This window comes from Myodes glareolus, chromosome 3 (assembly GCF_982192425.1).
Source record: "Myodes glareolus chromosome 3, mMyoGla1.1, whole genome shotgun sequence".
NCBI lineage: Eukaryota > Metazoa > Chordata > Mammalia > Rodentia > Cricetidae > Myodes > Myodes glareolus.
The window spans coordinates 27,231,926-27,259,445 of record NC_142028.1 but is presented as its reverse complement, the minus strand read 5'-3'; the positions used below and the strand labels follow the sequence as shown (position 1 = coordinate 27,259,445).

Sequence of the window (27,520 nt, the reverse complement as noted above, 5' to 3'; positions counted from 1 at the left end):
CGGCCCCACCCCCACCTCACCTCCCCTCCACCTTCTGGCTTCGATTTTTGGGGCCAGAGGCCAGGCTTGTGTACTGGATTGTGAGAGCAAGGAGGCTAGGAAAGAGGCCTGAAGGGGCGGTCCCTACGCCATAGGTCGGGATGCCCTGCAGCCTGGAGACCTGATAATTGAGACTCACAAATACGCTTCTGTGTTCCCCAACTAAGGTCAGGGTTGGGGCCCCGGGATGAGGACAGTACCCTGGTTGTGGGTTGGGTTGGAGAAGGTTAAGAGGCCTTCCACAGTGTCCTTCCTCGGAACCTGCCGCCCAGGCTAGGAGACACTGCCCCTTTCACCCACTGCAGCCCCAGGGTGGAGTGCTGGACGTGAGGGCGGAAGTCCCTCCCCGCCCTGGGACGTGCCTGCTGGCCCTGCAGCCAGGGACTCTCTCTCCTTCCTTGGCTGCCCTCGTGGACGCCGGGTGAGGTCAGAGAGGGGGGAAAGTAGAAGGGGAGGTATTATGCCCTGAGCCAGAACAGGCAGGCAGGCCCCCAGCCCGGGATTCCTCACTCCTCTGAAGGGTAGGGAGGGTGGAAAGGGTGGGTTTTGAGCGCTTGGAATGGCTTGGGAGCAGAGCACATCAACAGGTGCAGGGCAGGGGGATCCTGGGGCCTCTTTACTAGGCCAGTGCAACTTGAGACCAGCCCCCTGCTCTTCTAGCTGAAGGGCCTAATTGCTAAGTTTAGCTGGCCTAGTGATAACCTTTGCTTAAAAGGCAGGGAGCATGCTGACTGCACCCCAAATAACAGTCCTGGCTCCTTGCCCTTCTGGGATTGCCCTACCTCCTTGGGGTCCCAGAGCCAAGGCTGTGGGACTGACAGCTGTATCGGCCATGCCCAGGCTTTCCATGAGCAGGGAGCAGACGAGACTAGGGGTGGGGATGGAGAGTGGGAGTGTGGTCATAGCGCTGTGCCAGGAGCAGAGGCGTCTTCAGCCCCGTCCTTTTTCTGCCTTTCTTCCAACAGAGACTCCACAAGCAGCACTGACTCTTTTCCACCAGGTCTCAGGAGCCCCTTCACAGTCCTGCCTAACCTAAAGTATCTGAGGAGCCATCTCCCCTTTTTCCTCATGCCTATCATCTGCCAGTACTGTTCCCCAACCACACAACACACATAAGAGGTAGGGACCGTTTCAGAGGCAATGTGCTGTTGTCATGGCAGCAGAAATATCAGTGCTTCCTGTTCTAAGTGACTCAGCAGAAGGAGTTGGGGAGGGTGGGCAGCACCCAGCAGGGTTTGCAGCTGAGGGAGGGGCTGGACCTCCTGCAGACCCGTAATAGTGAGAAGGACTGATGGGAGGTAGACCTTGTCACCCACAGAGCTGGGGGGAGGGACACAGCTCATCTCTCCTGGAACGGAGCACATGGAGGAAACAATCCTTAGGTCTAGAGCAGTTTTCAAGTGTTGGGAATTCCTGTGCATCAAGGATGTTAGTCAACATCATCCTTCCTAGGCTTTTGATGAAAGAGTGCTTATAGCAGCCCCATGTCCCACGAGGCTGTGACAGAAATAGTTCTCTGGGTATTGTCAAATGTTGTCTTGGGTACAAAGTACCCCAGGCTGAGAGATGCTTATACGAACCTAGACCATGTAATTCTCTACAGTGGAATCTCTCACTAGTTGTGCAAGATGAAGCAATGCGGATCATGAAGATCCAGAGACAGCCTCAGGGTACCTGGCTTCCTTATCTTCTCTCTGGACTGATAACCCTCAATCTGCTGCCTGAATCTGGGTGAAGGTGAAAGATGAAACAGAGACCAGCAGAGGGCAAAATACTTAAAAGCATATAAAAACATTTATTCTTAAAAAACACGATTGGTTAAGTATCTCTTGGGAAGTGAAAGCAGCCCTCAGATGGGCTCTCAGAGAAAGACACTGAATGCAAAGATCATTTACATGTTAAAAACAAAGAGGCAGCAAACATTTTTACAAGGGAGGAACTGAATTCAAAGGCATCCAATAAGATACCCTGCATGGCAGGGATGGGAATAGGTAAAGGCAACAACTCCTAGGACCTCTGTCTTCGGGCAGATGCTCTGCGGATGGGGGTGGTTCTCTTGGGTGTCTCCTCTTCTGTCATCTCTGCTGAAAGTTCTATTCAGAGAATCATGGGAACAAAAACTGAGTCACCAAGATGGCGCAAAACAATTTTAAACATAACCAGAGCTGCAAAGCACACTGCGGAAGTCAGCCAGGCTGCATGGCGGGGTGGCACTACCAGGAGGAATGACTACACCCAGGCAAGCCCCACTGAGACCCCAAGGCTGTCGGGAGGGCAGTCATACCGTCCTCGCTGGCCTCATCACTTGAAAAGGTAACTTTGGCTTTCTTCTTGGACTTCCGCTGCTGAGTGTTTGGTCGAGGGCGGTTGGTACGCCGAGGCTTAGGTGTGACGAAGTCATTGTCTGAATCTACAGAAGTCAGAGGCTGTTGCCTTGAGACTAGAAGTGGAAGGGAGACAGGATTTCAAAAAACAAAAACAAACCGCAAAGGAAAAACATAAAAGATGGTGGAGACTGCTTGTGGAAGCCCCTTGTGGGCTTGCCTTTCATACCGGCAGCGGGTTTCTTGGCAGACAGGGCTCTCTGGCTGCCTCCTTGGCCAGCTTCAAGCTCCTCTATTCCATCCATGCCTCTGGTGTGACAGGCCCGAAGCTTCTGCTCAAATTCATCTATTGTAGACTAGAGGGAAATTAAGTTAAAAACAGGGCTGGAGATATTGTCTCCGTCTTTAAAAACAGCCATGAAAGACACAGAAAGTCTTGAAATGAAATGCTTACTCTACGTGATCTGTCTCTATCTATGTATCTCTATCAGTTTATATAGTTATGGTGAGAACACAACTAAGTGACACCACCACAGGAGTGAGGTGCGTAGGGCAGTGAACATGTCTAGTATGACCCTGTAGTGACAAGTCATTGTATTCAGGGAAGCCAGTGAGTGTCAGTGTGGCCCTTGGGTACTCATCTGTCAATCATATCCATTCATCCCGGTCAATGGAGACTGTAAGACCACAGTACCCGAGGACAAGGAGCTGATGGGGTAGAGGACGTACGTGGATTGAGACAGGAGCAAACAGGATCTACTTACTCAGTTTTTCTTTAAACATAAAACTGCTCTAAAAAAGAAGTCTAGTGCCGAGCATGTGAAGGCGCGCCTTTAATCCCAACACTCGAGAGGCAGAGGCAGGGGAATCTCTGTGAATTTGAGTCCAGTCTGGTCTACGTATCAAATTCTAAGCCAGCTAGAGCTACACAGAAAGACAATGTCTCAAGTAAAAATTGGCTTTTCCTTGGGGGCTGGAGAGATGGCCCTGGCTGCTCCTGCAGAACACCTGGGTTCAGTTCCCAGCACCAACATTGCAGCTTTCCATAACTCCAGTTCCAGGGATCTGGCACCTTCACACAGACACACACACACAGACAAAACACTAATACACATAAAATAAAAAAAAAAAAAACCTTTAAAAAAAATGACCTTTAAAAAAGGGACGGGAGCAGGAGAAAGGACCAGGAATTGGACATAGAAAGATCTTGCCTCAAGTCACCTTGGTTAAATGGTTGTAGTGAGGCTAGCGAGGCAGGAAGGTACGAGTCCCACAGCACACAGGAGAGTACTGGAACCCAGTAGGGCCAGTGACCCTATGCCACTCACCTTGCCCTCAGGCTTGGCCCACCGACGCAGTTTACCCACAACTGACAAAAAAGCAGCAAAGACAGAGTCATCTAACAGCTTATCTCCAAAGCAGTCAAAGTTGTCCAGCATCTTGTGGAGGCCTCGCTCTGTGAGGGGCAGCTGGGACACACAGTAGGCCAGATCCCGGTATTGCCGCTCAGTTCTGCACAAGGAATGGACACCACGAGGCTCGCATGTCCTCCCGCCTCAGTCTCCCTTGGTCCCTCTGAAGAGCCCCTCTAGGCATAGAGACCTCCGAAAGGCGGCATACCGGGCTGTGCGGAACCGCTGACAAAGCTTCTCCACCAGGCTCTCAGTCTGTTTGTCCTTGGTGATGTAGGAAAGGAGCTGCCTGTGAGGGGATGAGAGGAGTGTGTGACTAGCCAGCAAAGTTCTCAACTACTACACAGAATCCACCCCACCCCAGCACCACCCTTTCTGTCCTTGCTTTAGAAGAATGCTCATGGCCATGGCCCCCCACCTTTCCTCCTGTCCCCTTCCATTTACTGAGAATGCAGATAAGAAGAGCTGCTATCTGGTGACTCCTGCTGTGTGCCTACAACCTGGGAGTCATACCCATTTGAGAGCCTCGAGAACTGTGAAGCAAGTACTAGCACTCTCATAGAGGGAAACAAGCAAATGGGTCAAGCTGTTTTGGAGAAGGTACAGCTAAAATGTACACTTGGGGCTGAAAACAGTGGCAGGAGTGCTTCTCTAGCGTACGCAAGGCCCTGAGTTCATTCTTGTTCACTCTTAGCATATCATAGTCAACCAACCAACCAATCAACCAGAGCTGGGATAAAAAGTATGTCTGGTTCCTAACCAAGTCTGTGTGCTGCACACACATACCCCGTACCACACTACATCCCTGTAAGTTTATGTAAAAAACCATACTTCATGATGGTGTGGAAGGGCTCCTCTTCCACCCCACCCTCTGGGTCTGACAGGCGACTGATGATATCAGGGAGGAGATTATAGATTGCGTTGCCCTGTAGGAGAAAGAGACCAAAGACGATGAGATGGGGGCGGGAAGTGCGACCCATCCACTTCCTCTGCAGAAAGCTCCAAGCTGCTTCTGTCACCTTGTGGGAGAGCTCATTGAAGAAATTCTTGGCCAGAGCAGCGATGTGAGGCACAGGGTCGATGAGCAGCACGGCCATCTCGCTCACCTGCCCCTTCACCTTCACCATGTCCTTCAGGATCAGGTGTGTCATCACCAGCCCCGCTGTCCTCCGCACTTGCTGAGCTGGGTCTCGGAGGCTAGGAATAAAAGCTCTAGTCAGAGATCAAGAACTCATTTATATCTTAAGGCTGACATGAAGACCTGATGTAAGGATCTATTGTTCTACAGTATGCCATTCCGGAAGCAGCTCAAAGGCTATTTTGAATTGAAGTCAGGGACAATGGGAGGCTTGTAGGCAAGATTTTAGAAGGCTACTTCAGCTCCCAGTGTCCATTTAGAGCTCGTTTGTACAAGGTGAATAGCTAGCAGATACTGAAGGCTCTGCCACGAGCCAGGGGAAGAGCTGTGGCTCGCTATAGTAATGGACTTCAGAGCGAACTCTCGAGGTGTCTGAGGGATCACTTACCGGGCGTACAGATGAGGAGTCCAGGGATCCACCAGGTTGGGGAAGCGGATAGCCAGATCCCCAGTGGCAACCATGAGATTAGAGCGGACAGTGGGAAGTGAAGACTTTTCAAGCATGGTGAACAGAAGACGAAGATGGGAGTCACAGAAAGGGGCACTGAGGGCAAAGAGAGAAAATCATCAGGGAAGCAGGAGAGCTGTGTCATCTCATCTTCCTAGAGCTGAGACCAACGGGGCCTACCTGATCATGCAGAACTTGCCAAGGGTCAGCGAAGCAGCCGCACAGAGGTCTGGGTTGTTGTACAAGCCAGGGTTGTTGCAGACTTTAAGCAGCAGCGGAACAAAGGCAGCTAGCACCTGATTGCCTGTTGGAAGAAGGGCTCTGGGTTGGGGCGGATGTATCAGGATGTATCAAGGAGAAAGGCACACAGCAGTACTGCTTACCATCCAGCAGCTCCTTCTCACAGATGCCGCGGATCAGCTCTGCCTCTGTGTCATCAGCAGTGGCCCCGACCAGCCCCATCTCCTCCTCCATGGTTGTTTCAGAGCTTGTACTCTGGAGGGAAAGAAGCCAAGGTGATCACTTTTTTTCCTTGAGACAGGCTCTCTTATGTAGCCCAAGCTGTCCTGAAACTTTCTATGTAGACCAGGCTGGCCACAAATTCACAGGAATCTGCCTGCCTTGGTCTCCTAAGCTGGGATAAAGGCATATGTCACTTCATCCTGCTTTGAGAAAAAAAAACAAACTTTTTTGGTTTTATGAGTGTTTTATCCTGCATGTACATAAGCACAACACACGTGTGCATTACACATGGAGGCCAGAAGAGGGCATCAGATTCCCCTGGAGCTAGAGTTACAGATGACTGAGCGTTACCATGTACAATCTGGAATCTGCTCAGGTTCTCTGCAAGTGCAGTAAGTGCTCTTAATCTCTGATCCATTTCTCTACTCACAAGATAGCATTTTTGATTCTAGCATAACACTTCATTTGCATGAAGAGATCTAAAGATGAAGTTTATAAAACCATCCACAAAAGTGCCAAGTATGTCCATAAAGAGAAAGAATTCCTGAGTGGAAGAGAGAATAACTAGGTCCCTACACCTCTTCCTCTGAAAACATAATTGACTCTAAATGGTAAATTTGGCTCAAGGTCACTTTACTCCACCTGCAAGACTCTCTTCTTTGTCTACAAACAAATAAACCTTTAGAAGAGAGGACATAGGATCTCACCAGGTGACAGGCTAGTAACACAGGCTGATAAAAAGAGGGGGTATTGTGTGTGTTCAAACAAACAGCACCTCAGATGGAGCCTGTATCCTAGACTAAGGTATACAAGTCAGTCTGTGTGTACCTAACACCCCCCCACTGGATGAGCATGGGGAGACCATGCCATCTTTGTCAATGTTAATCTTCCCCAGAGAAGTAGCAACAAAGAGGCAGGGTCTTCACTTACTAATAAAGCAGAGATTTCCCTAGGAAGAAATGTCCTGAGCTGAGGCTATGAAAATCTGGGAAACGCTTGGGGGCATGAGCCACCACCTAGACACTCATTCACCTTCTCCTTGGGGTCCTTGGTCCTGTGTTCCTGTTCTTCCTGAAGAACTCGCCGCCGACCCAGCTCTCCACTCACTGCATGTTCCAAATGTACCAGCTGCTGTAGGGCCACATCCCCAGCCAGTGACAGCAGGTTCATCAGCAGGAATGTGGGGAGCTTGGGGACAGCGTCCTCTGATGTAGAGGGAAGGGAAAGAGCAAAGGCACAGTCAAGTTCCATCAAACTCCCACTCCTTCCTCATGCGCTACTCAAAGCAGGAAGAGGAGGTGGGGTGGGACACGTGGCCATAAACAAGAGTGTGGCTGAGGCTCTTTATCCTTTAGGGAAACAACAGAAGCTGGCTGCCCCCTCCGTCCCCGAGCACTCAAACCTCTGCCCACTTACTGGGGTCCTCCTCAATGGTGTTCTTCTCAAGCTTCTCCAAGGCTTGCTTTGCACAGCCTTGTAACATCTGGGCACAGATCACTTCAGGGCTCTCTGCCAGTTGGTAGGTCAGAGTCACTGCCACCTCTTTGAATGGGATCCAGAGGGGATCTGGATGTGCAAACCCTACAGAGAAAGGAGAAATTGATCACTCTGCGAAGGACACAGCCACAACTACCTCAGGCCCTTTTGAATAGCTCACCCTTTGTGACCATCTCTCGAAGTCGTTCAAACAACCTGTGTTCCTGAGGCAGTCGGAAGGGAGGCTGACGTTCACCCAGGGAAGGCTGAGAAGAAAACAAAATGCCAGGGTGGGGAAGACAGACAGGAGGCTCTCCACTCTCCTCAGCTGAGCCATGGCCACGCCAGATCACCTACCTTCCTCCTATCCGAGATGTTGGCAATGGCAAGGCACACCTGCTGGGCCAGCCTGTAGTCCGGTGGGAACTCCTCCAGACCTACCTTCACCAGCGTGTCTAAATTGCTTCCTACAATTTCTGGTTTTCCTCTAGAGAAAGGAAAACGGAGTTAAAGGCAGTCCTGGGCAGGATTCCGGGGGAGATGAGGGCAGTGGGAAGGCCTGTACCTGCCCTGGGTTCCTGAGCCCTGGAGCACCACAGAAAGGCCCTGATTCAGGGCCAGGTCCCTGGACCCCGTGTGTTAGTGACTGTTTCTACTACACAGGCAGGCAGGCGCTTTCTCCACCAGGCAGCCGACCAGGAAAGCTCAATGGGCTGGCTGTGACTAGACGGGAAGGCCTCTCAGACCCTCCTTTCTTTCCCCACAGTCGGAGCCTCACCGTGCCATCATGCCAAGAAGCATGACAGAGGAACAGCGCTCCAGCGGAGAGCAAGGGACCTTCTCTGTGGCTCGCTCCCACAGCAGCTGGGTAACTGCTGGCTTTATCTCACCCTTCTGCACAAACTCACACAGCTGAGGAGGAAAGACAAAGAACTCAGCTTCCGAATAGCAGCTCCCGGTTGGTCTACTTATCTGAAGACAACACTGAGACCTGAATGGAACTAACACTGGCAAACAGAAGAGGAAGGAGTTTGGGGAGGCACTTCTCACTCCAGTCTCTATTTTCCTATCTCATGTCTTTCTTCAAGGCTACACTTCCTAAAGTAACACATTTAAATGGATCTTCTGAGTTCTGTGTGGACCACCGTTCTGACTACACTCTGGATATTTCTGGTAATTTGTCTGTGAGAGGGTCACTGTTCTTTTCCCTTTTCTTTGCCCAGCAATGCCAACACCCTCTTCTTTACATGTGCACCCATTTTACCACTCATTCCTGCCCTCTCATTCTTGCCCTCTCATCCCTGCCCACCTACAGGAGCCGCAGGCAGCACTTCTACCCTGCCCATAGCTCTCCAGGTGGCTTGTGTGACAGGCAGGGCGTCTCCTCAGCATCTGTTTCCAGGTCTTCTCTGCCTACTGTAGAAGTTTTGAGCATCAGGCAGCCTGGGAAATATCAAGGCAGTTGCCTCCCACCAGTTCCTCTCTTTCCACAGAAAGGAACAAAAGTAGCAACCAGGAGGCAAGGCCTGGCAGGGGCACCGCTCCCTACAGTGCAGATTCAACTCATTAAAAAGCAGGGGTCCCTTTGACTTGAAAGCACCAGCCTATGCTCCCAACTTGACTATCCTGTGCAGGTAATGACTCTGAGACAGAACACAGACCTCTTCATTCTCGGGCTGGGAGAGTGGATTTCCGTGATTTTTGCCAGAAACTCTCTCCTCTTCTCTCTCTCAACCTCACTGAACTTTCATGACCCCTGCTGACCAGCACCAACCACCTTGATGGGGCATGTCCCTGACGCTACTGTAAGCAGCTCTGTGGTCTGTTACAGCACGGAGGCCGGATATGTTTTCTGGCGAATATACAGTGTAACTGCTGCAGCCAGGCAAGTTGCCGAGCCTCTCCTGGAGCCTCCCTCACAGACCCCATTCTACACACACAAAGAACTACTCCAGAGTCACCCCGTGGTGTTAACAACAGCGCCCAACACATAGTAAACAGCGTATGTTATTACTGCTATTACAGCTGTTATCTATGCCTCCAATTCTACAGGTGTAACAGCCCCGGCTCTCCTGGAACTAGTTCTTGTAGATTAGGCTGGCCTCGAACTCACAGAGATCTGCCTGTCTCTGCCTTGTGAGTGCTGAGATTAAGGGTAGGTGAATATTTACTTGCTACATTTTTCTAAACATATTTTGGTTTTTTCCCTAAGCAAACTGCTGGCGTCTTTAAATTTGGGCATGCGAGCTGAGCACTGCTGCACACAGGAATCTCAACACCGAGGAAGCGGTGGCAGCACCGTGAGTTGGAGGCCAGCCTGGACTACACAGCGAGACAACTGCCCCAAACACAGTAGCAAACAAACAAGCTAATGGAAATAAAGTCGAGAACGGGAAACAACTAATTTTAAATCTCTCTGTGGGGCTGAATAGATCTCTGTAGACAGGAGACAGCCACTAATTATACCTGCTGAATGAGAAGGGGACGGAGGAGACTTACAATTTCCTCAAGACACTGGATGGTCCCGACGGAGGCATCCACTAACAACAGAGAGAGGTTCTGTATCAAGGCCTGGGCCGTGGCTCTGTGGGAACAACAGAGATCAGTGGTCACTATGACCAGGAAGCTGTTAGGTTAAATGACTGCTTGGAATAGGCCTCAGCAGAAATCCACCCTAAGCCTGGTATGGACCCATCCATGAGTTCAGACTCTCCCAGACAAGTATCTTTCAGGATACTAGGATTAATCCTCTGAGAAGCTGATCTCAGAAAAGCTAACAAAGACAAGGAACCCCATATACCTGGCTGAGTTCCCTTTTGGACTGAGGTAGAGTTGGCGGTAGGCATTAAGTACAGCGTCCCGGACACCAGGCTCCTTAGACCAGATGAGAGGCAACATGCGGCGAACCCCAAACAGGGCCTGAGGTACCCCAAATTGGAATACCATCACAAAGAATTCAATCACCTCCTGCACCACTGAGAACAAACACAAGTGTCACCCATCTTGACAACTTGACAAATATCACAACACCCATAGATGGAACCCCTGCTAACACAGTAACATGGATGTGAGGTCACTGCCGTCCCAGAGAATGACTGCTACAATGCCTGCTCATGACACTGGCTAAACTAGGTAAACTGCAAAATGCTATCAGTGGTAAACACCCCTGACTTTTAATGGTGCGGGCACCAGGGGATGATTGATAGCTCAGTGGTTAAAAGCACTTGCTGTTTGTTCAGAGGACCTGGTTCGAATTCCCAGTGTCCACATGGTGGTTCAACAAATCCTAACTCCAGTCCCAGAGGATCTGACTCCCTCTTATGCTTCCTGTAGGCACCAAACATGCATGTGATATACATACATGCGAGCAAAATACTCATACACATAAACAATAAAATCTTAAAAATATAGCAATAAGAAAGGTATGGGCATCAATAACTATGAGCCGGCAGAACTGTTTCTCAGCCCACGACCAGTTCTTTCTGAAGAGCCCTGGCTTACCTGTGCTTGTGTTCTCATACATCATCTTGCTGATGATGCCGATGGCCTCTGTAACCTTCTGGGAGAAGCTGTAGGCATCCTGCAGATACTGCACTAACATCTCCTGCTTCACCAGCTCATCGTCCCTCTGGGGTCCTTCAGGCTCGGACGCACTGGGAGTGTCTTTACTGTTAGCTAGCACAGGGACATTGTCCCCATGAGACTCCTGTGTGGGAGCTGCAGAGCCTAGGAATTAGAGAGGTACAGGAAGTTTTGCTCAGCAGGCCAGTGGCTACCAACATCCCCGGATATTTCTGTCAACAATTTGAAGGTATAAAATTAGAACTTATTCTAACACACTTTAGTTCGTTTCTTAGTAGATCCCTGTAGACTCCTATGACTGAGCTGCTCCCCTTCCAGATCAGCAGTGTCAACCTCTCCCCAAGCCTCCTTCAACCCAAGTCTGTGCTTGCTGACTGAAAGGATTACCTTTGAAGATAATTCCCAGGAGATTCAGGAAGCTGTCCTCCTCCAGGTCTGTATGATTGAAGGGTTCGGACTCCTGGAAGTGACTGGTAGCTTCTCTAGTGAGAATAATAGCTTGCCTGAAAGAATACCAGTTTGTCACCAATTCAGCACCCAGAAGGATGTCATTGAAGCCCTTGTAAGGGATCCTACCTCATGATTCCATCCAGCCCCTACACACGGTACCCTAAAGAAAAGGAATATATCTCACGCTTCAAGAGCTGAGCAGTACCTACTAGGATATCAGGCCCCAAACTCCAGGCCTTTACTGTAGTCTTCAAAGAAGTTGGATCTCTTTTTAAAAGTTTTTAAAATCATAAACCCAGGGCTAGTCAGAAAGCTTGGCAAGGGTACCTACCACAGAGCTTAATGAATTGGAATTGATTCCCCAAAGTTGTCCTTTGATCTTTACATATGCTGTACCCCAAGTACATTCCCATAAATAAGTACATTACTAAATATATATTTATGTATATATATATAAAAGCCTACTCCAAACACCTGTGTAAAAACCTACTGTGTTTGCAGTCAACAGAGTTTCAATAATTTGTTACTTTTATGACATAACCACACAATGAGGTTCTTTTCTTGAAACAGAGTTTTACAATGTACTCAGAATGACCATGAACTCATCACTATGTATCCCAATGCCCCTGCCATAGACTCCCTAAATCCTGGGGTTACAAACAAGTACTGCTGCCCCACAGTAACATGTGGGCAGCCAGAGCAGTTAGCAGTAGAGCATATGCTGAGCATACCAGAGCTCCTGGCTGCCAAGTCTCTCAGGACAAACAAAAGGCAATAGGTGGCACCACACTTGGTTTATGTGGGGCTAGGGATCGAGCACACACCTCAGGGCAGCCGAGCTACATCTCCATCCCTTTTCACCTTTTGGAGATGAAGTTTCATTACACAACTCTGGCTGTGAGGAACACTTGCTGTTTAGACCTTGCTAGCTTTGAATCTGCTGAAACCTCCTGCTTCTGCCTTCTGAGCGCTAGGGTTATAAGCACGCACCACCAGGTTCACTTAGTTGTCTGTGAAATGCTAGGGACCAAATGCATAGACCAAGTAAATGTTTTTTTACCACTGGGCTAGACCTCCAGGCCTGAGAGTAACTTTCTGTTTTGTTTTGCTTATCGGGCCCTGAGGATTGAACCGAGAGCCTTGTTCACGCTAGTGTTCTACCACTGACACATTCCCAGTTTTCTTTAAACTCTGAGACAGAATCTCATGAAGTTGGCCTCAGTAATCGTTCCTGACTTAGCTTCCCAAGTAGTCTGGCTTACAGGCCTGTGCCACAGACCGGGCTCTGGAGTAGTTTTAAAAACACTTTAAAAAGTAGAAAAGCAGCTGTGGATTATGCTTCAATCCGCTATTACTACAGTAAAAATGCCTATCACTTCTGGGAGCGGCAATACTTAAGAACAAATGACTTTCTTTCTTTCTTTCTTTCTTTCTTTCTTTCTTTCTTCCTTCCTTTCTTTCTTTCTTCTTTCTTATTTTTTCTTGTTTGTTTGTTTTCTGAAACAAGGTTTCTCTGTGTAGCTCTGGCTGCCCATGAAACTCGCTCTATAGACCAAGGTGGCCTTGAACTCACAGAGATCCACCTCTCTCTGCCTCCTGAGTGCTAGGATTAAAGGTGTGCGCCACCATCGTCTGTTTAGTACGAATCATTTTTAAGGACTCATCATAAGTATCTCAAAGGTTAACTCTAAATCCTCACAGACCTGTTGTGAGGTCATCTTTTTGTACACTGTGAAGATGTGTCACTCTGGTTTAATAAAAAGCTGAACAATAGCTAGGAAGGATTTTCAGGGCAGAGAGGATGCTGGGAAGAAGGCAGAGTTGCCAGCCGGATGCAGAGTAAGCAGGATGAGGAATATGGAGATGAGGTAATAAAGCCATGAGGCAGGAAGTAAAGTAACAGATGGGTTAATTTAAGTTAGAAGAGCTAATTAGAAACTAGCCTAAGCTATGGGCTGAACTTGCATCACTAATAATAAGTGTCTTTTTTTTTGTGAGCTGGCAGCCCAAAGATTCACCTGCACAGACCTGCAGAGAGCATCCTAATCTTGTACATACTTGTAACTAGCCTTGGCGAGCAGTTGACGGATGCGTCCTTTCACCTCTTCCACAGTCTCTGTTCCAGTGATTTGTTGAACTTCCTCTTCCTGGGGAAGCTTTAGAAGCTGCTGCAGGGTGGACTTCAATTCTGGCAACATGGCTTCCCATTCCTCCTCTGGGTCTAGTGCTGCAGCTGAAAGGGAGTCTTGTGTGGTCTCTCTCAGGCTTTGTGACCAACCACAGGGGAAAGCAAGTCAGACTCCCGGGGCAGCTGAATACTCACAAGCAGCCACGGGTCGCCTCTGGGCTCTCATGTCTTGTAACTTCTGGATCTCCTTCTGCAGTGGTCCAGCAAGGTCAGCATCACTGAGCTGTCAGGTAGGATGCGTGTCAGGTCACCGAGTGACATAATGCCATCTCTGCCTCCGTTTCTCTCCTCTTTTGCATGCACCATGTTGACTTACCTTGCAGGAAAAGGGATTATTGGCTAGAAAACTGGCCAGCAGCTGGATGGCATTCTTACATACTAGCACCGACTTGTCTGCCAGACGTCCCACGGCTAAGGCCACCACTGCCTGGAAACGGGTCAGGGGGAGCACCTAGATGAACAGAAGGAGAATCAGCATAAATTCAGCACCACCCAACTACAGCCTATGGGCCACTTCCAGTGGAGGACAGCTATATAAGTGGCTCAACACATGATCCTAACCCTACTTAAAATACTGTGAGATTCTGTTGTGATTTCCCTTACTGTAATGGGTGTGAACTTGGCAGATGATAGTGTCAAGCTGCAGTGTCCAAAGGTCGGACACACTCGTGAGTTTGACCTGAGCCTCACTCTAAAGCAGCCTTCCTGTGAGATTATAAACTATGTGAGCAGCACCACACTGCAGTCCTTAACTGGAGCAGGCACCTTTGTCCTCAGAAAGGGAAGACTTTTATTTCAGTTATTTATTTATATTGTATGCATGAGTGCTCTGCACATGTACCTGCAGGTCAGAAGAGGGCATCAGATCCCATTACAGATGGTTGTGAGCCACAATGTGGTTGCTGGGAATTGAACTCAGGGCCTCTGGAAGAGCAGCCAGTACTCTTAACCACTGAGCCATCTCTTTAGCCTCCATGGCAGACTTTATTATTGGTAGTAAAAATCTCAAGTCTAGACTCTTCTTTGGGGGCAGTTACCAGATTCTGTGTCTATTTAAAAACAAGACAAAAAAACAAACAAACAAACAAAAACCACCTTTTTCAGGGTTGGAGACGACTCTGAGGTTTAGAACACTGGCTGCTCAACTAGAGGACCTGGGTTCAATTCCCAGCACCCACATGGCAGCTCACACCGTCTGTAACTCCAAATCCATGGAATAAGAGGCCTTCCAGCCTCCACAAGTACTGCACATATGTACATGGACACAAGCTAGCAACACACTCATGCACATATAAAAATAAAGGAAAGCATCTTTCCTTGCTTTTTTAAATTGAGACAAGGTCTCATATAGCTCAGCTGTCTTCAAACTTTCCATGTGGCTGAGGATAACCTCAAACTACTGACCCTCCTACCTCTACTTCCCAAAGTCTGGTATCATAGGCACGGTGCTCAGCCAGATTCTCTCTTTACTTTGCCAAGTATACAGAGAAACATTCAGAGTTTTAGCATAGAGAAGGTTGTTTACCTTCTGTTGGACAATTCGGGTAAAGAGCTGTAAAACACGGCTTCGCACAAAGGAGTTGACATCGTGGACATGAGCTTGCAAGATGTCCAGGAACTGATCTCTGGTTTCTCGGGCTGTTTCTTCTAGTTGGTCACCTTTTAGAACCTGCAGGACCATCTCGGCCATGGCTGCTAGCACAGCATTGCGCATCACGTAGTTCTGAGAGAGACATCAATTGGAACGGCTCTCATTTCTTTCCCTCACTCTTCTGCCCTTAGTCAAAGTGAAGATTGCTTGTTCTAAGCTGTTACTTTCCTGGCCAACTGCCTAGGTGTTAACCCCCAGGGTAACAGTAAAATACAAAATCCCAAAGGGATTTGTTTGCTTAGAGAATGTCATAAAGTAAATAAGAGTCAAAATCAAAGGGTTGTGCTTCCTAGTCTGAAATGCTTGGGACACAGTATTTTGGATTTTGTATATCTATGTATATATAGTATCTTAGGGATGGAAACTAAATCTAAATGTGAAATACATCTATGTTTCAAATATATCACACTCATAGCCTAAGGGTAATCTTAGATACGACCAAACCTGGATAGCCTAAGGGTAATCTTAGATACGACCAAACCTGAAGACCAGAGTTCAATCCCCAGGACCAGTAAAAGGAGAAAACCAACTTCCACATAGGTACATACTATACACACACATACACAAAGTAAATGAACATATAATTGTTTTTCTTCCGAGACAGGGTCTCACTATGAAGCACTGTCTGGCCTAGGAGTATGAAGAGCAGACTGGTCTCAAATTCACAGAGGTCCACCTGTCTGCCTCCTGGACGCTGGGATTAAAGGTATGTGCTATGCCTGGCAAATAATAGTATTAAAAAGCAAAATCAGATCTGTCCATCAAGGCACGTTTGAGAAACACTTCTTTTTTGTTTGTTTGATTTTTGAGACAGGGTTTCTCTGTAGCATTGGAGCCTGTCCTGGAACTAGCTCTTGTAGACCAGGCTGGCCTCAAGCTCACAGAGATCCACCTGCCTCTGCCTCCCGAGTGCTGGGATTAAAGGTGTGTGCTCCCACCACCCGGCAAGAAATATTTATTATCCTTTATCTATAAGGCCATAAAATGTTGCAGGATATTTGATCACACCAACTTTCTGATTGGTTTAATAAAGAGCTGAACGGCCAATAGCTAGGCAGGAGAGGAAAGGCAGGACTTCTGGGCAGAGAGAGAAACTGGGAGGAGGGAGCTAAGCATGAGAAAAAAATCGCTGCAAGACGTGGAGGAAGCAGGATGGGTGGGGCAGTATAAAGGAGAGGTAACAAGCCATGTGGTAGAGCACAGATTTAAAAATATGAGTTAATTAGCCTTGGAGCCAAGAAGTCTGTTATACAACCTGGTAAAAAACAGGGCAGGGGATTCCCTCTGCGTAGGCCAAGAGCCAGAGACTAGTCTCATAAAAGAAGTTCAAGAAAATTAGATCAATGAATAGACTGTCTTTGACATTTCCCTAGGAAGCCCCAACACTAGTCTGGGAAGAGGCCAGGCAAGCATCCAGGAAAGAGAAGTTGGAGGAGTAGAACAGGTTGGTTGAGAAAGCTCATTGTTTGTAGAAAGCAATGCTAGCCAGACGGGAACAAGAGGCTTGAGCCCAAGGACTGGATGGGACTGCGAACCAAAGCTGAGTTCTTCTCACTAGACAGTTATAGAATGGTCATCTCTACCAGAACTGCATAAAACCAAGTGATATAAAAACAAGATTCATAAAAGGGTTTCTCAATGGACATGGGTGGCGCATGCCTTTAATCCCAGCACTCAGGAGGCAGTGGCAGGCGAAACTGTTCCACAGAGTGAGTTCCAAGACGGGCTCCATAGCTACTGAGAAACCCTGTGTTGGGGGTGGGGTTTCTCTGTACAAACTGTCACAGTGGTAAATTTAGACAACCTGTCTTCTTTGTGTGAAAATCTATTTCGGGGACAGTCTACTTTGCAGTCTAGGCCCTCTGGGTCTCAGACCCCACGGCACACTTACACTTCCATTGTAACTAAAAGTCTAGGCCTGCTGGGTCTCAGACCCCATGGCACACTTCCATTGTAACTAAAAGTCTAGGCCCGCTGGGTCTCAGACCCCACGGCACACTTCCATTGTAACTAAAAGTCTAGGCCCGCTGGGTCTCAGACCCCACGGCACACTTCCATTGTAACTAAAAGCTACTTTCTTTCTCAAGAAACACCTTGAGGTCAGGCGGTGGTGGTGCACACCTTTAATCCCACAACTCAGGAGACAGCGACAAGCAGATCTCTGTGAGATCGAGGCCAGCCTGGTTCCAGGACAGGCTCCAAAGCTACAAAGAGAAACCCTGTCTAGAAAAACAAAAACAAAAACAAAGAAACAACCTTGATCTGAACCTTGGCCAGGCATGGTGATACCTAGAATTCTGGAACCTGGGAGCCAGCCTAGGCTACATGACAAGCCTTTTCTTTTTTATTTTGTTGTGTATATATGTTTCATATGTGTGTGTTTATATGGGAGCATGCATGCACCATGGAACATTTGCAGAACTCAAAGTATAACCTTGGATGTCGGTCTCTGCCCTTTTTTCTCTGTACAAACTTACATGCAGGCAAAACACATAAAAATCATGAACTTTTTTTTTTTTTTTTGGCTGCAGAGACAGCTATGGGTGCTGGGAACTGAACTCTTATATTTTTTTGGCTGTATGCCTAGCCTTTAACAGCTAAGCCCTCTTTCCAGCCCATACATTTTTTTTTTTTAGGAAACAAATTTTTCAACTTTTAGAGCATGTAGCATGTGGTTTGTTACCCAGAGCCACGTTAAAGTGAAGGGAGAGAGAGAGAGAGAGAGAGACAGACTTCAGAAATGGGCTTAAAGTCCCTAGACAAATCTGGACTACCCACCTCTTCATTCAGATGATCTAGCAAAATGCACATGCTGGACATAAGGACAGCAGGGATTCGCTCTGCTAGCTCAGTGAGGAAGGCTGCAAAGCTCTTTGTCCCTGCTGTGTCTCGACTCAGCTCCTGTGGACACTTCTGCCCAATCTCTCTATAGAGGGAAGAAAACAGATACGGAAAGAAGGTTCAATTCTTGAGTTCCCGATAAGGGAAGCCAAGACAGGCAGCTAACGCGAAGGAATCCAACATCACATGGAGAAAGGGCCTCTAACTTTCCTTTACCCCACCCACACCTCCAAGAAAACAGAAGCTTGGAGGGTCAGGAGTCACCTTACAATCTCGCCCACGATGCTCTTCATTCCATAGTCTGTTGCCCACAGACTCACAGCCGCCACTAGCACAGACGGCAGGTGCTCAAAGTGCTGCAGCATCTGGATGATCTTCACAGTCGCACCTGGGAAGCAGCAACATGTGGCATTCAGGGAGAAAGGGCAATGCAGGGAGCAGGCACCAGGCAAAAGGCAACTTACTGAACATATGATTATAACGGACCAAGGCCACCCCAAGCAAGTGTGCTACGGCTTCCCTAGTGGGGCGATTCTTCTGGTGACCAATGGTGGGATTTTCCAAAAGGCGGTAGCAACAGCCAGTAACCAAACTAAAAAGAAAAGAGATGGACAGAAAAAAATCAGCTCTGGAGCCACCAGCAGCTCCCCTTATTCATTCTGTCCCTACTATGTCCGAATCAAGGTGTCTAGAGCTCTGCTCTTTCGGTCTAAGCGCCTTCCACATTAAGGTGCTTTGGAGAAAGCAATTCTGGAAGAAATTCTTACCTTCTGATCAGCAAATTTCAGCTAGTTACCATGTCAACAAGAAACCTGAATATATGATCAAGATGGTAGGGCAAGGTTACTGAAGACTCACTGTTAAAAATGGCCAGTTCAGTCTTTATTAGACAGACTTTTCATTTCCATCGGCTGTGACTGATCATTTACTTTGGTTTTACTGTCTGTGTGTGTTTCCCTGAATGTGCATGTGGAAAGCAGAGGTCAACCTTGGGTTTCATTTCTCAGGAGCTGTTTTGCCTTAGTTCTTGAGACAGGGCCTCTCACCTGGGGCTCACTGAATAGGCTAGGCTGACAGTCCTAAGTCCTTGTCTCCACATCCCCAACACTGTGCCATGTTTGGCTTTGACAGGAATGTTGATCATCAGTGTTGGTGATCATCAGTCCTCATGATTGCATGGCAAGTACCTCACTGATTGAGCCACCTCCCCAGCCATTATTTATTTGGAGACAGGTCTCAGGATGACCAGGAAGTCTCTAGTCAACCAAGATACCCTTGAACTCAGACACTGAGTTCTCTTCAGACACTGACTCTGCTTCCTAAGTGCTGGGATTACATATGTGTACTACCATGCCTGGCTACTTATATTTTGAGACAATGTCTTGCTATGTACTCTTGGCTGCTCACAGTATAGCGTAACTCACCTTGAATTCCTGGCAAACCTGCTTCAGCCTCTCAAGTTCTGGTATACAGGCATGTGCCACAATGCCTGGTCACTTTCTCCTTCAAACACACACTTCATTTGGCTTCAGGACTCTGGATCCCTATCTCAGATTCTCTGGCTGCTTCTCAGCTCACTCTACTGGCCATAGTGTACCTTAGTATATAGTCCTTGGATCTATGCTTTCTTGTAGTTCCTGATTTAGTGACCTCATTCGATCTCAAGGGTTTAAGCAGCATCATATCCCCAAAGGCGTCCCTTTAGTCCACACGCGCCTTCCTTTCAACAGCTGAATCTAGTACTACTCAGATGTTTAACAAGCACCTCAAAGTGCATGTCCAAAGCAGGACTTCTGATCTTCCTGCCAAATACCCCAACTTCCCTATACCTCCATTATCAGCAACTCCTTTTTACCAAACGCTTGGCCACATCCCTGCAACAGTCATCCTTGACTGTATCCTTCTCTCGAATTTCATACCCAATCTGTCAACAGATCCGGTAACACCTTAAGAAAAAGAATCCTGCTTCTCCCCACCCCCAGTGCCATTCCATGGTCTTGCCTAGGCTACTAGAACTGGTGACTGGTCTCTTACTTCCTCTGCTGTTCCTACTATCTATTTCTATCCCATAACCAGGCTGACTCCATGAAAGCACAGTCACATAACCTCACTGCCCAGTTACGAGTGGCCCCATTGGATACTCTTGAGTATAGATCAAAGTTACCATGAGACTTATCAGGTCTTGCAATGTGGCCTGACCCGCCAGCCCACTCTCACTCTCTCTCTCAGCTGCCACTCAGACCTCACTAGTACTGATGTGTTGCATGATATCTGATCACACTGTGTCAAGGTGTGTTGCTGTTTCACTTCACCTGCCTACAGCACCTTCTGACTGGTTTAATAAAAGGCTAAATAATCAATAGCTAGGCAGGAGAGGACAGACAGGCTATTTCTGGGCAGAGACAGGAACTCTGGGAAGAATCTGAGAGGTACGGGATACACCAAACAGAAAGAGAGGAGTATAAGTGAACTCGCAGTACTGAGGTAACGAGTCACATGGCAGCATGTAGACTAATAGAAATGGGTTAATTTAGGTTTTAAGAGCTAGTCGGGAACAAGCCTAAGCTAAGGCTGAGCTTTCATAATTAATAAGAAGTCTCATGTCATTATTGGGAGCTGGTGGTTCAAAGAAAGACTGCCTGCAGGGTGCCCGCGGGATATACTCCCTCCTTAGGCCCCCAGACTCGTTCTTCCCTGAGCTACTCACACATCTCTCACTAACTTCCCCTGGGTCATGATTAAAATGGTTAAAACTCAAAGAGGTCCTGCTTGAACAGCTGACTTAAAAATTACAACCCTTCCCCACCAAACTTCCTAGCCCCTTCCTCCATTTTGCTCTGCATTAACATATCACCATACATACTATATATTTTCCTTATTTTAAACATTGCCAGTCAAGAGTGATAGCTCATGGTTGTTAATTCCAGCATTTGAGAAGTTTGAGGCATGACTGAGTTCCAGGCTAGCCTGGACTGTAATAGTGAGTTCAAGACCAGTTGAGCTACATAGCAAGACCAGCCTAAAAAACAACTCCCCACTAAAAGCACAACAAGAATAACCACCACCCCAAAATTGCCTTCTATTCTAAAATAGAAAGTGTCTATAATAATGCCACCATCCACCTAGGGGATTCTTAGTAAACACATTTCCACAAATATAGGTATCAGCAATGAGAAATTCATTGTGGTGGCACATACCTTTAATCCCAGCACTTGGAAGGTAAAGGCAGTAAACCTCTGTGAGTCTAAACCCAGTTTGAGACTTCCAGGCCAGATGGGCTGCACAATGAGACAGTGTCTCACAAAAGTAAGAAAATAAAACAAAGCAAAAAAAAAAAAAAAAAGCCAGAACCTCATTCCTCAGAGTTTAAGATCATCTACAGCCATCTTAACTACCCACCTGACAAATTCTTCTTCAATTACTGAGTGGTTCCATAGGTGACGAATGTCCAGCTGGAGTAGCTGTGTTAAAAGCTGAAGAACTGGTTGCCTCTCTTCCTCCCAATCAAAGCCAAGGGCTGCCTTGGCCCGGGCCTTCTTACCCTAAAGTGATCATACAGACATTCAGGGGTGGGGTGGGGTGGGGATCAGAGAGTAAAGACCATCTAGTCTGTGTGCCCACACTATCCAGTACCAAGGCAAGGTTAGGCAAGGCCATAGAGGATTAGAGGTGCTGGGATGCACAAGAACTACTCGCCAGGGAAGGGGATCCAGTACTTGAGGACTCTCTCCTAAACCCCAAGCAAGAATATAAAACATCCTAGAATCCTGGGCTTCTCTCCCATCAATATAAAACGGCCCAGGCATCCCCACTTACCCTCCCACCCACATCCAGGTTGATGAGGCTTGTCTGGCCGGTCATATTCTCAAAGGACTCCAAGAGGCGGATCAGGGCGTAGCAGCTCATCTTGAGGGTGTTCAGATGGGCGGTTCTATCTGATACACTCAAAGTGGCATCATCCAGGATGGATGGAAGTTCCTGGGAGTGGCAGGATACCACTGTGAGGGGCAGAATCTGGGAGTTGGTTTCGTTGACTTTCTTAATGTACCCCAACTTTTAAACACTTAGCACTTGTAGCCATCAGATTACCAAAGATCTGTGTATCATCTCTCAGTGGCCATGACACAGCTAAGTCCTTTGGGACCCCTGACCCCTGGATCGAGATAGAGCCTGTTCCTACTTTCATTCCAATGACAAGTCCTCATGGGCAATGGAGAATCACCCCTACTTGGGGAGGTGGTTCAAAAGCAGGAAAACTTCTGTTGGTCCGCCCTTACAGCGATCGCACATTACTCTGTATCGACCACCAAGATTACAGACCTGGATAAGCCAGAGGCCCCCGGACTTAGCCAAACCAACTGAATCACAACAGCCTTGATATCATCACATGGCTCAGAGAACGGAGGAAATGCTACACATAACAAGCACCTTCCAGCCCCTACCCCAGACCCACAGACACCTTTTATCAGGAATTCCAGGGTATCTTCCTTGAGGCCAGGATCTATACTTCGAAAGTGACTATGAGGGAAAGAAAGTGTGGGAGTGAGACAGGAGCCTGCAGAGCCCATTCTCCTAGGTCAGATCTAAGGATCGAACACGTGAAAATATCCCACAATTGTCAAATAAACATGGTGGAAGCTGGACCAATGCTCACTATGGATGTCAGCACCCAAAATCGATAATCAGTGAACTTATAATTTGGAATTTCAAAACTAACATGCAAAAATCAGAGAAATAGCCACCAGGTGTTTAAAAGCACCTGCTGTGTATTTTACTTACTGTAAAATGCTGTAGATTGTATCAAAATGCTCCAGCATAGCGAGAGGTCCCTGAGCTCGGAAAGCAGACTGAAATGCTAGAAAATGAAGGATGCTGTTTAATTTAGAGGAAAGACAGATTTTTTTTTTTTTGTAAATTCCATTTCTATGTAGAAGGCATTTAGCTAACACGTTTCCTGAATCTTCAAGCTTTGCCTTTCATAATTTTTTAAAGATTTATTTATGCGTTATGTATACAGTGTTCTGTCTGCATGTATACCTGCCCACCAGAAGAGGACATCAGATCTCATTACAGATGGTTGTGAGCCATCATGTGGTTGCTGGGAATTGAACTCAGGACCTCTAGAACAGCAGCCCGGGCTCTTAACCTCTGAGCCATCTCTCCAGCCCCTGTCATTCATAATTTTGTTGTTGTTGTTTGTTGTTTTTTTTTTTAAGACAGGGTTTCTCTGTGTATCCCTGGCTGCCCTGGGACCTCCTTGCTCTGTGGACCAGGCCAGACTCCTGCAGTGCTGGAATTAAAGGCATGCACCACCACACCTGGCTCGTCCCATGTTCACACACAAACATCAGGTACTTTAGTCACATGCGCCACATTTCTTTCATAAAAAGAAACAGTGTTTCATGGGTCACGCTTCTTCCCGGGTCACCCAATTTTGTACATACGCTGCTAGAGTGAGCATTTATTTTCTTACTTCCTCACACCACAGGATGGTCCAGGTTTACCTCCTACTTTCCTTGGTTCTGGAATCAATAATTTTTAGTGGTATGAGAGAACAGTTTATAAAAATCGAAGCTCTCGGCACTGCATAGAATAACTGTTGGTCCTGGCTGATAGTACCAGCCATTAGAGAGGCTGAGGCAGGAGGATTAAAAACTCAAAAGCCTCACTCGGCTACAAAGTAAATTCAAGGCTAGTCTTGGAAACTTAGCAAGACCATGTGAAAATACAAATTAAAAAGGAGGTGGCGATGTAGCTAGAGAAGCACTTATCTGGCATGTGCAAGGTCCTTGGTTCAATCCCCAGTCCTGAGAAAGGAGAAACCAACCCAGCAGATGAGAAGGAGGCAAGGAAGACCAGAAGTTCACAATCATCCTTAGCTATGTATTCAGTTTGGGACTGCTCAAATTGAGACCTTGTCTCAAAAAAATTAGAAAAAACATTGAAAAAAGACAGACAGACAGACAAGACAGAAATGCCCTTCCCCATTTCTGAACCTTACATCAAGGAGCTGCCATCTCCAGTAGGAGGTCACTTGTTCAAGCTCAGGGCGGCAGAGGGGACAAGCCCAGGCCTGGCTCCAGCAGCTTCAGTCTACACATAATTCCCTAAAGCAACCCAGTGTGAACCAATTCCAAGAAGTACAGTGGCACTGTGGGGTCTGACCGATAATATACAAGTTGTTTTTAGTTTTTCATAGACGTCAGGAGGAACAACACTGTGCATCCAATCACAGGCGCCACACTGTCAATGAACAGCCACATACAGAGTATCCTCCTCTACTGCAATGGAGCTGAAAACTTCCTACTGTCTAGTGACGGTTTAGCCACTGCTATGTTTTCATCTGTAAGGTTTGCGGTGCAAACACACTCACTCTACACTTCAAATCCCATAAAGTATGGCACAGACGGTTATGAACAGTAGATAATTCTTGACAATAAAAGACTACATTACTGGCTATGTAATTGCTGTAGCTGATAATTTACTATAAAATGCTAATGCTGGGTTACTCTAACAGCAGCCTCATATACCCCATCTCTTTTCTTGTGGTTTTGATTTCTGTTTTGGAGACAAGGTCTTACTCTGCTGTATAGTCTGCTCTTGAACTTTCAGCAATCCTCCTGCTCTTTTCATCCCAGCTGCTGGGATTACAGGTGTGCACTACTACATCTGGTTTCATCTGGTGGTGAGGATTAAACCTAGTACTTTGTGTATACTAGACAAGTAATTTGGAGTACATGATACCATTTTTATTTTATTTTCTTTCGGTTTTTCGAGACAGGGTTTCTTTGTGTAGCTTTGGAGCCTGTCCTGGAACTCTCTCTGTAGACCAGGCTGGCCTCAAACTCACAGATATCCACCTGCCTTTGCCTCCTGAGTGGACTATGCCATTTTAAAAACTTGCACATGTATACTCTATGATGAGGTTTCATAATAATGAATCATCTATCAACAGGCTTCTCAGAACATATCTCCCACAGTCCACTTATTAAGTGACAGATGACTATTTTGCGTGTTGTTGCAGCTATGTTTCTCCTTTATTACACTTCTTGGAAACATGATCTAGATTTAAGAGTACTCCCTAAGAAACGGCAAGTCAAATACTGTCACTGCCCACAACTGCTGCATGTTTTATTTTTCACTTTACTCATGTATTATATGCAGGTTGGCGTTTTGCCTACATACATATCTGTGCGCTACAGGCACAAGTTACAGCCAGTTGTGAACTGCCATGTGGGTGCTGGGAATCAAATCTGGGTCTTGTAGAAGAACAGTTGGTGCTTTTAACCTCTAAGCCATCTCTCCAGTCCCTAGCCTACAATTTTTAATTTTACCATGGTAAAAGGTAAAAATACAGCCAAGCGGTGGTGGTCCATGCCTTAGTTCGAGGACAATCTGGTCTACAAAGTGAGTTCCAGGGCAGCAAGAACCGTTACACAGAGAAGCCAAAACCAAAAAAAAAAAAAAAAAAAAAAAAATCAAAAAACAACAAAACAAAACACCCCCCCACCCCTAAAAACAAAAACAAAAACCCTAGAGTAACCAGGTTAGGCAACACTGTTTCTTGAATAATCCGGGGAGGACAGCCATTTGTGTCATGAATCCGGTGCAGAGCTACTAAACAAACAAACAAATAAATAAGTGAAATAAAACTAGGGACTAGTAGGAAAGACATTCCCTGCCCCGATGGAATGTCACAGAGCTATAGAACAGAGACGCTAATTACACACGGGATGTTTGTCTATTGAAGCTCACTGGTAGCCATGGTGTCTTACCTCTAAGTTGAGATGGAAGCTGCTTGATGGGCAACACCTCCTGAACAACATACTGATTCACGCCTCTACTTTTCAGCAACTCCTCTGGGGCTAAGGGCAGATGGAATTCAAAGTTTTGGGGAGACATCCTTCTCCTATCGGTTCACAGGTCTAGAAGACAAACAACTAAAATGTCAGTCTAAACCAGAAGTTCTCAACCCGTGGGTCTTGCTTGACCCCCTTCACAGGGGTATCCTAAGACCATGAAAACACCGTTATGATTTATAACCGTAGCAAAATCTATGAAGTAGGTCCACACGTGAGTGCTCTACCACTGATCTACACTGGCACGCCCCCCCCCTTTTTATTTATTTTGAGACAAGATCTCACTGAGTTGCCCATACTGACTTTAAACTTGGAACCCTCATGCTTTAGACTCTTGAGTAATGGTTATTATAAGCACAAACCACTGTGCCCAGTCTGGAGGGTGTCTTAGTTTTTAACCACCTCTATAAGAGTGAGTTCTGGGGCCCAAACACCCAGTTTTATGAGTTAATACCATGCCTCTACGGTATGCAGCACAGTATCTGCCTAATAAACTTGTGAAGAAAGATTAAACAAAAAATCTATGAAGTAGCAACGAAATAATTTTATGGTCGGAGAATACCACAACATGAAGAAGAACTGTATTTAAAGGGCATTTAACACAGCATGAGGAAGGTTGAGAACCACAGGTTTAAATTTAAGAGTGCTGTGGTTTTTATTATGTAGTAAGAGCATTTCTTTCTTTTCTTTTTTCTTGTTTTGGGTAGTGGTGGTACTGGGAATTAAACCTAGCATCTTTTGGTATGGTAGGTACTTTACTACTGAGCTATAACCCCTGCCTCAGAGATTATCTGGTTCAATTATGTCCCCCACTTTCAACATTGTTTTTCAGTCTTACAACAAGCTACTAACACTATCTTGTAAGGTATAATATCAGAGTCAAGTAAAGTAGTACACAGTGGTATTTATATTCCTAGTATCCCAGCATTAGGAGGCAGAAGGATGGAGTTCAAGGCCAGCCTCTTCTACATGATCTGGGCTATATAAGACTCCAGTCTCCAAGTAAGTGACATTCAGTGTGTACAAACAGCCTTACTACTTTCATTTTAAAGTCAAACGATCCTTACAGCATCGGGGTTCCTGGATGCAGGATGAGAGAACATTAGTGTCTACTTACTCATTCTCTAGTCTCCAATCTTGGCCTCTCGGGGTGTATAAAGAACAACTAAATTTACAGATTGGGTAGCAAGGTTATACCACGCGTTCCGTTTCTGATCACAGCCACTTTGGATTTCAAGGGCATCCCTACCAGACGTCGCTGCCGACTGAACACAGGCAAAGGCTGCGTCCTGTCCCGGACCTGATTTTCTCAGCCCTTCACTTCCCGCTTCCTACCCCTACCATACCTCACCTGGACACCTGGACTCCTGGACAACGCTCACCCGCCGTTTCTTCGACTGGGATCGACCCCACTGAAAAGGAAGGAAGAAAACACCAGAGGACCATCCGCGCCAAACAGCGATATGGTTTTCAAGCTGGTGGAGAAACCAGCCAATCCTCGGCAGGCTGGGACGGAAATCCGCCTCGGAGTCAGGTGTCGCGCTCGCAGAGCCCGCGAATCGGAGTTCAAACCTCAACGGCTGCCGGGAGGCGGAGCGTGACGCGGCTGGAGAGGCCGACCAATCATAGAACCGGGAGGGGGAGCGTGAC

General features: G+C 47.0%; 1 protein-coding gene, 1 long non-coding RNA gene and 1 other non-coding gene across 5 annotated transcripts; 1 reads left to right on the top strand and 2 right to left on the bottom strand.

Moving 5' to 3' along the window:
- The first annotated feature begins 348 nt into the window (after window positions 1-348).
- Window positions 349-1,850, top strand: LOC125406964 (uncharacterized). Its single transcript, XR_007234072.2, has 3 exons — window positions 349-465; window positions 1,005-1,158; window positions 1,643-1,850. It is a non-coding gene; the product is annotated as an uncharacterized LOC125406964 (long non-coding RNA).
- Ncapd2 (non-SMC condensin I complex subunit D2) lies at window positions 1,815-27,520 on the bottom strand. 3 transcript variants are annotated; one of them, XM_048444122.3, is made up of 32 exons: window positions 27,222-27,520; window positions 25,787-25,936; window positions 22,791-22,866; window positions 22,471-22,529; window positions 21,828-22,009; window positions 21,411-21,553; window positions 18,476-18,603; window positions 18,276-18,399; window positions 17,949-18,096; window positions 15,045-15,242; window positions 13,836-13,970; window positions 13,655-13,742; window positions 13,390-13,576; window positions 11,269-11,384; window positions 10,801-11,025; window positions 10,100-10,274; window positions 9,799-9,883; window positions 8,078-8,211; window positions 7,657-7,786; window positions 7,481-7,565; window positions 7,240-7,404; window positions 6,856-7,028; window positions 5,745-5,856; window positions 5,542-5,665; window positions 5,302-5,457; window positions 4,795-4,972; window positions 4,607-4,701; window positions 3,984-4,064; window positions 3,692-3,875; window positions 2,593-2,719; window positions 2,324-2,479; window positions 1,815-2,132 (listed from the first exon to the last, which is right to left on the bottom strand). In XM_048444122.3, exons 2-32 carry the CDS (start codon window positions 25,911-25,913, stop codon window positions 2,047-2,049), a joined length of 4,182 nt encoding a protein of 1,393 aa, XP_048300079.3. In that variant the 5' UTR covers window positions 25,914-25,936; window positions 27,222-27,520; the 3' UTR covers window positions 1,815-2,046. The 3 variants fall into 3 exon arrangements, with proteins under 3 accessions (XP_048300079.3, XP_048300080.3, XP_085543270.2); XM_048444123.3 differs by having other exon boundaries at window positions 13,390-13,564; XM_085687144.2 differs by having other exon boundaries at window positions 25,787-25,876.
- On the bottom strand, window positions 22,087-22,403 carry LOC125407114 (small nucleolar RNA U85). The gene has a single exon (XR_007234116.1). It is a non-coding gene; the product is annotated as a small nucleolar RNA U85 (small nucleolar RNA).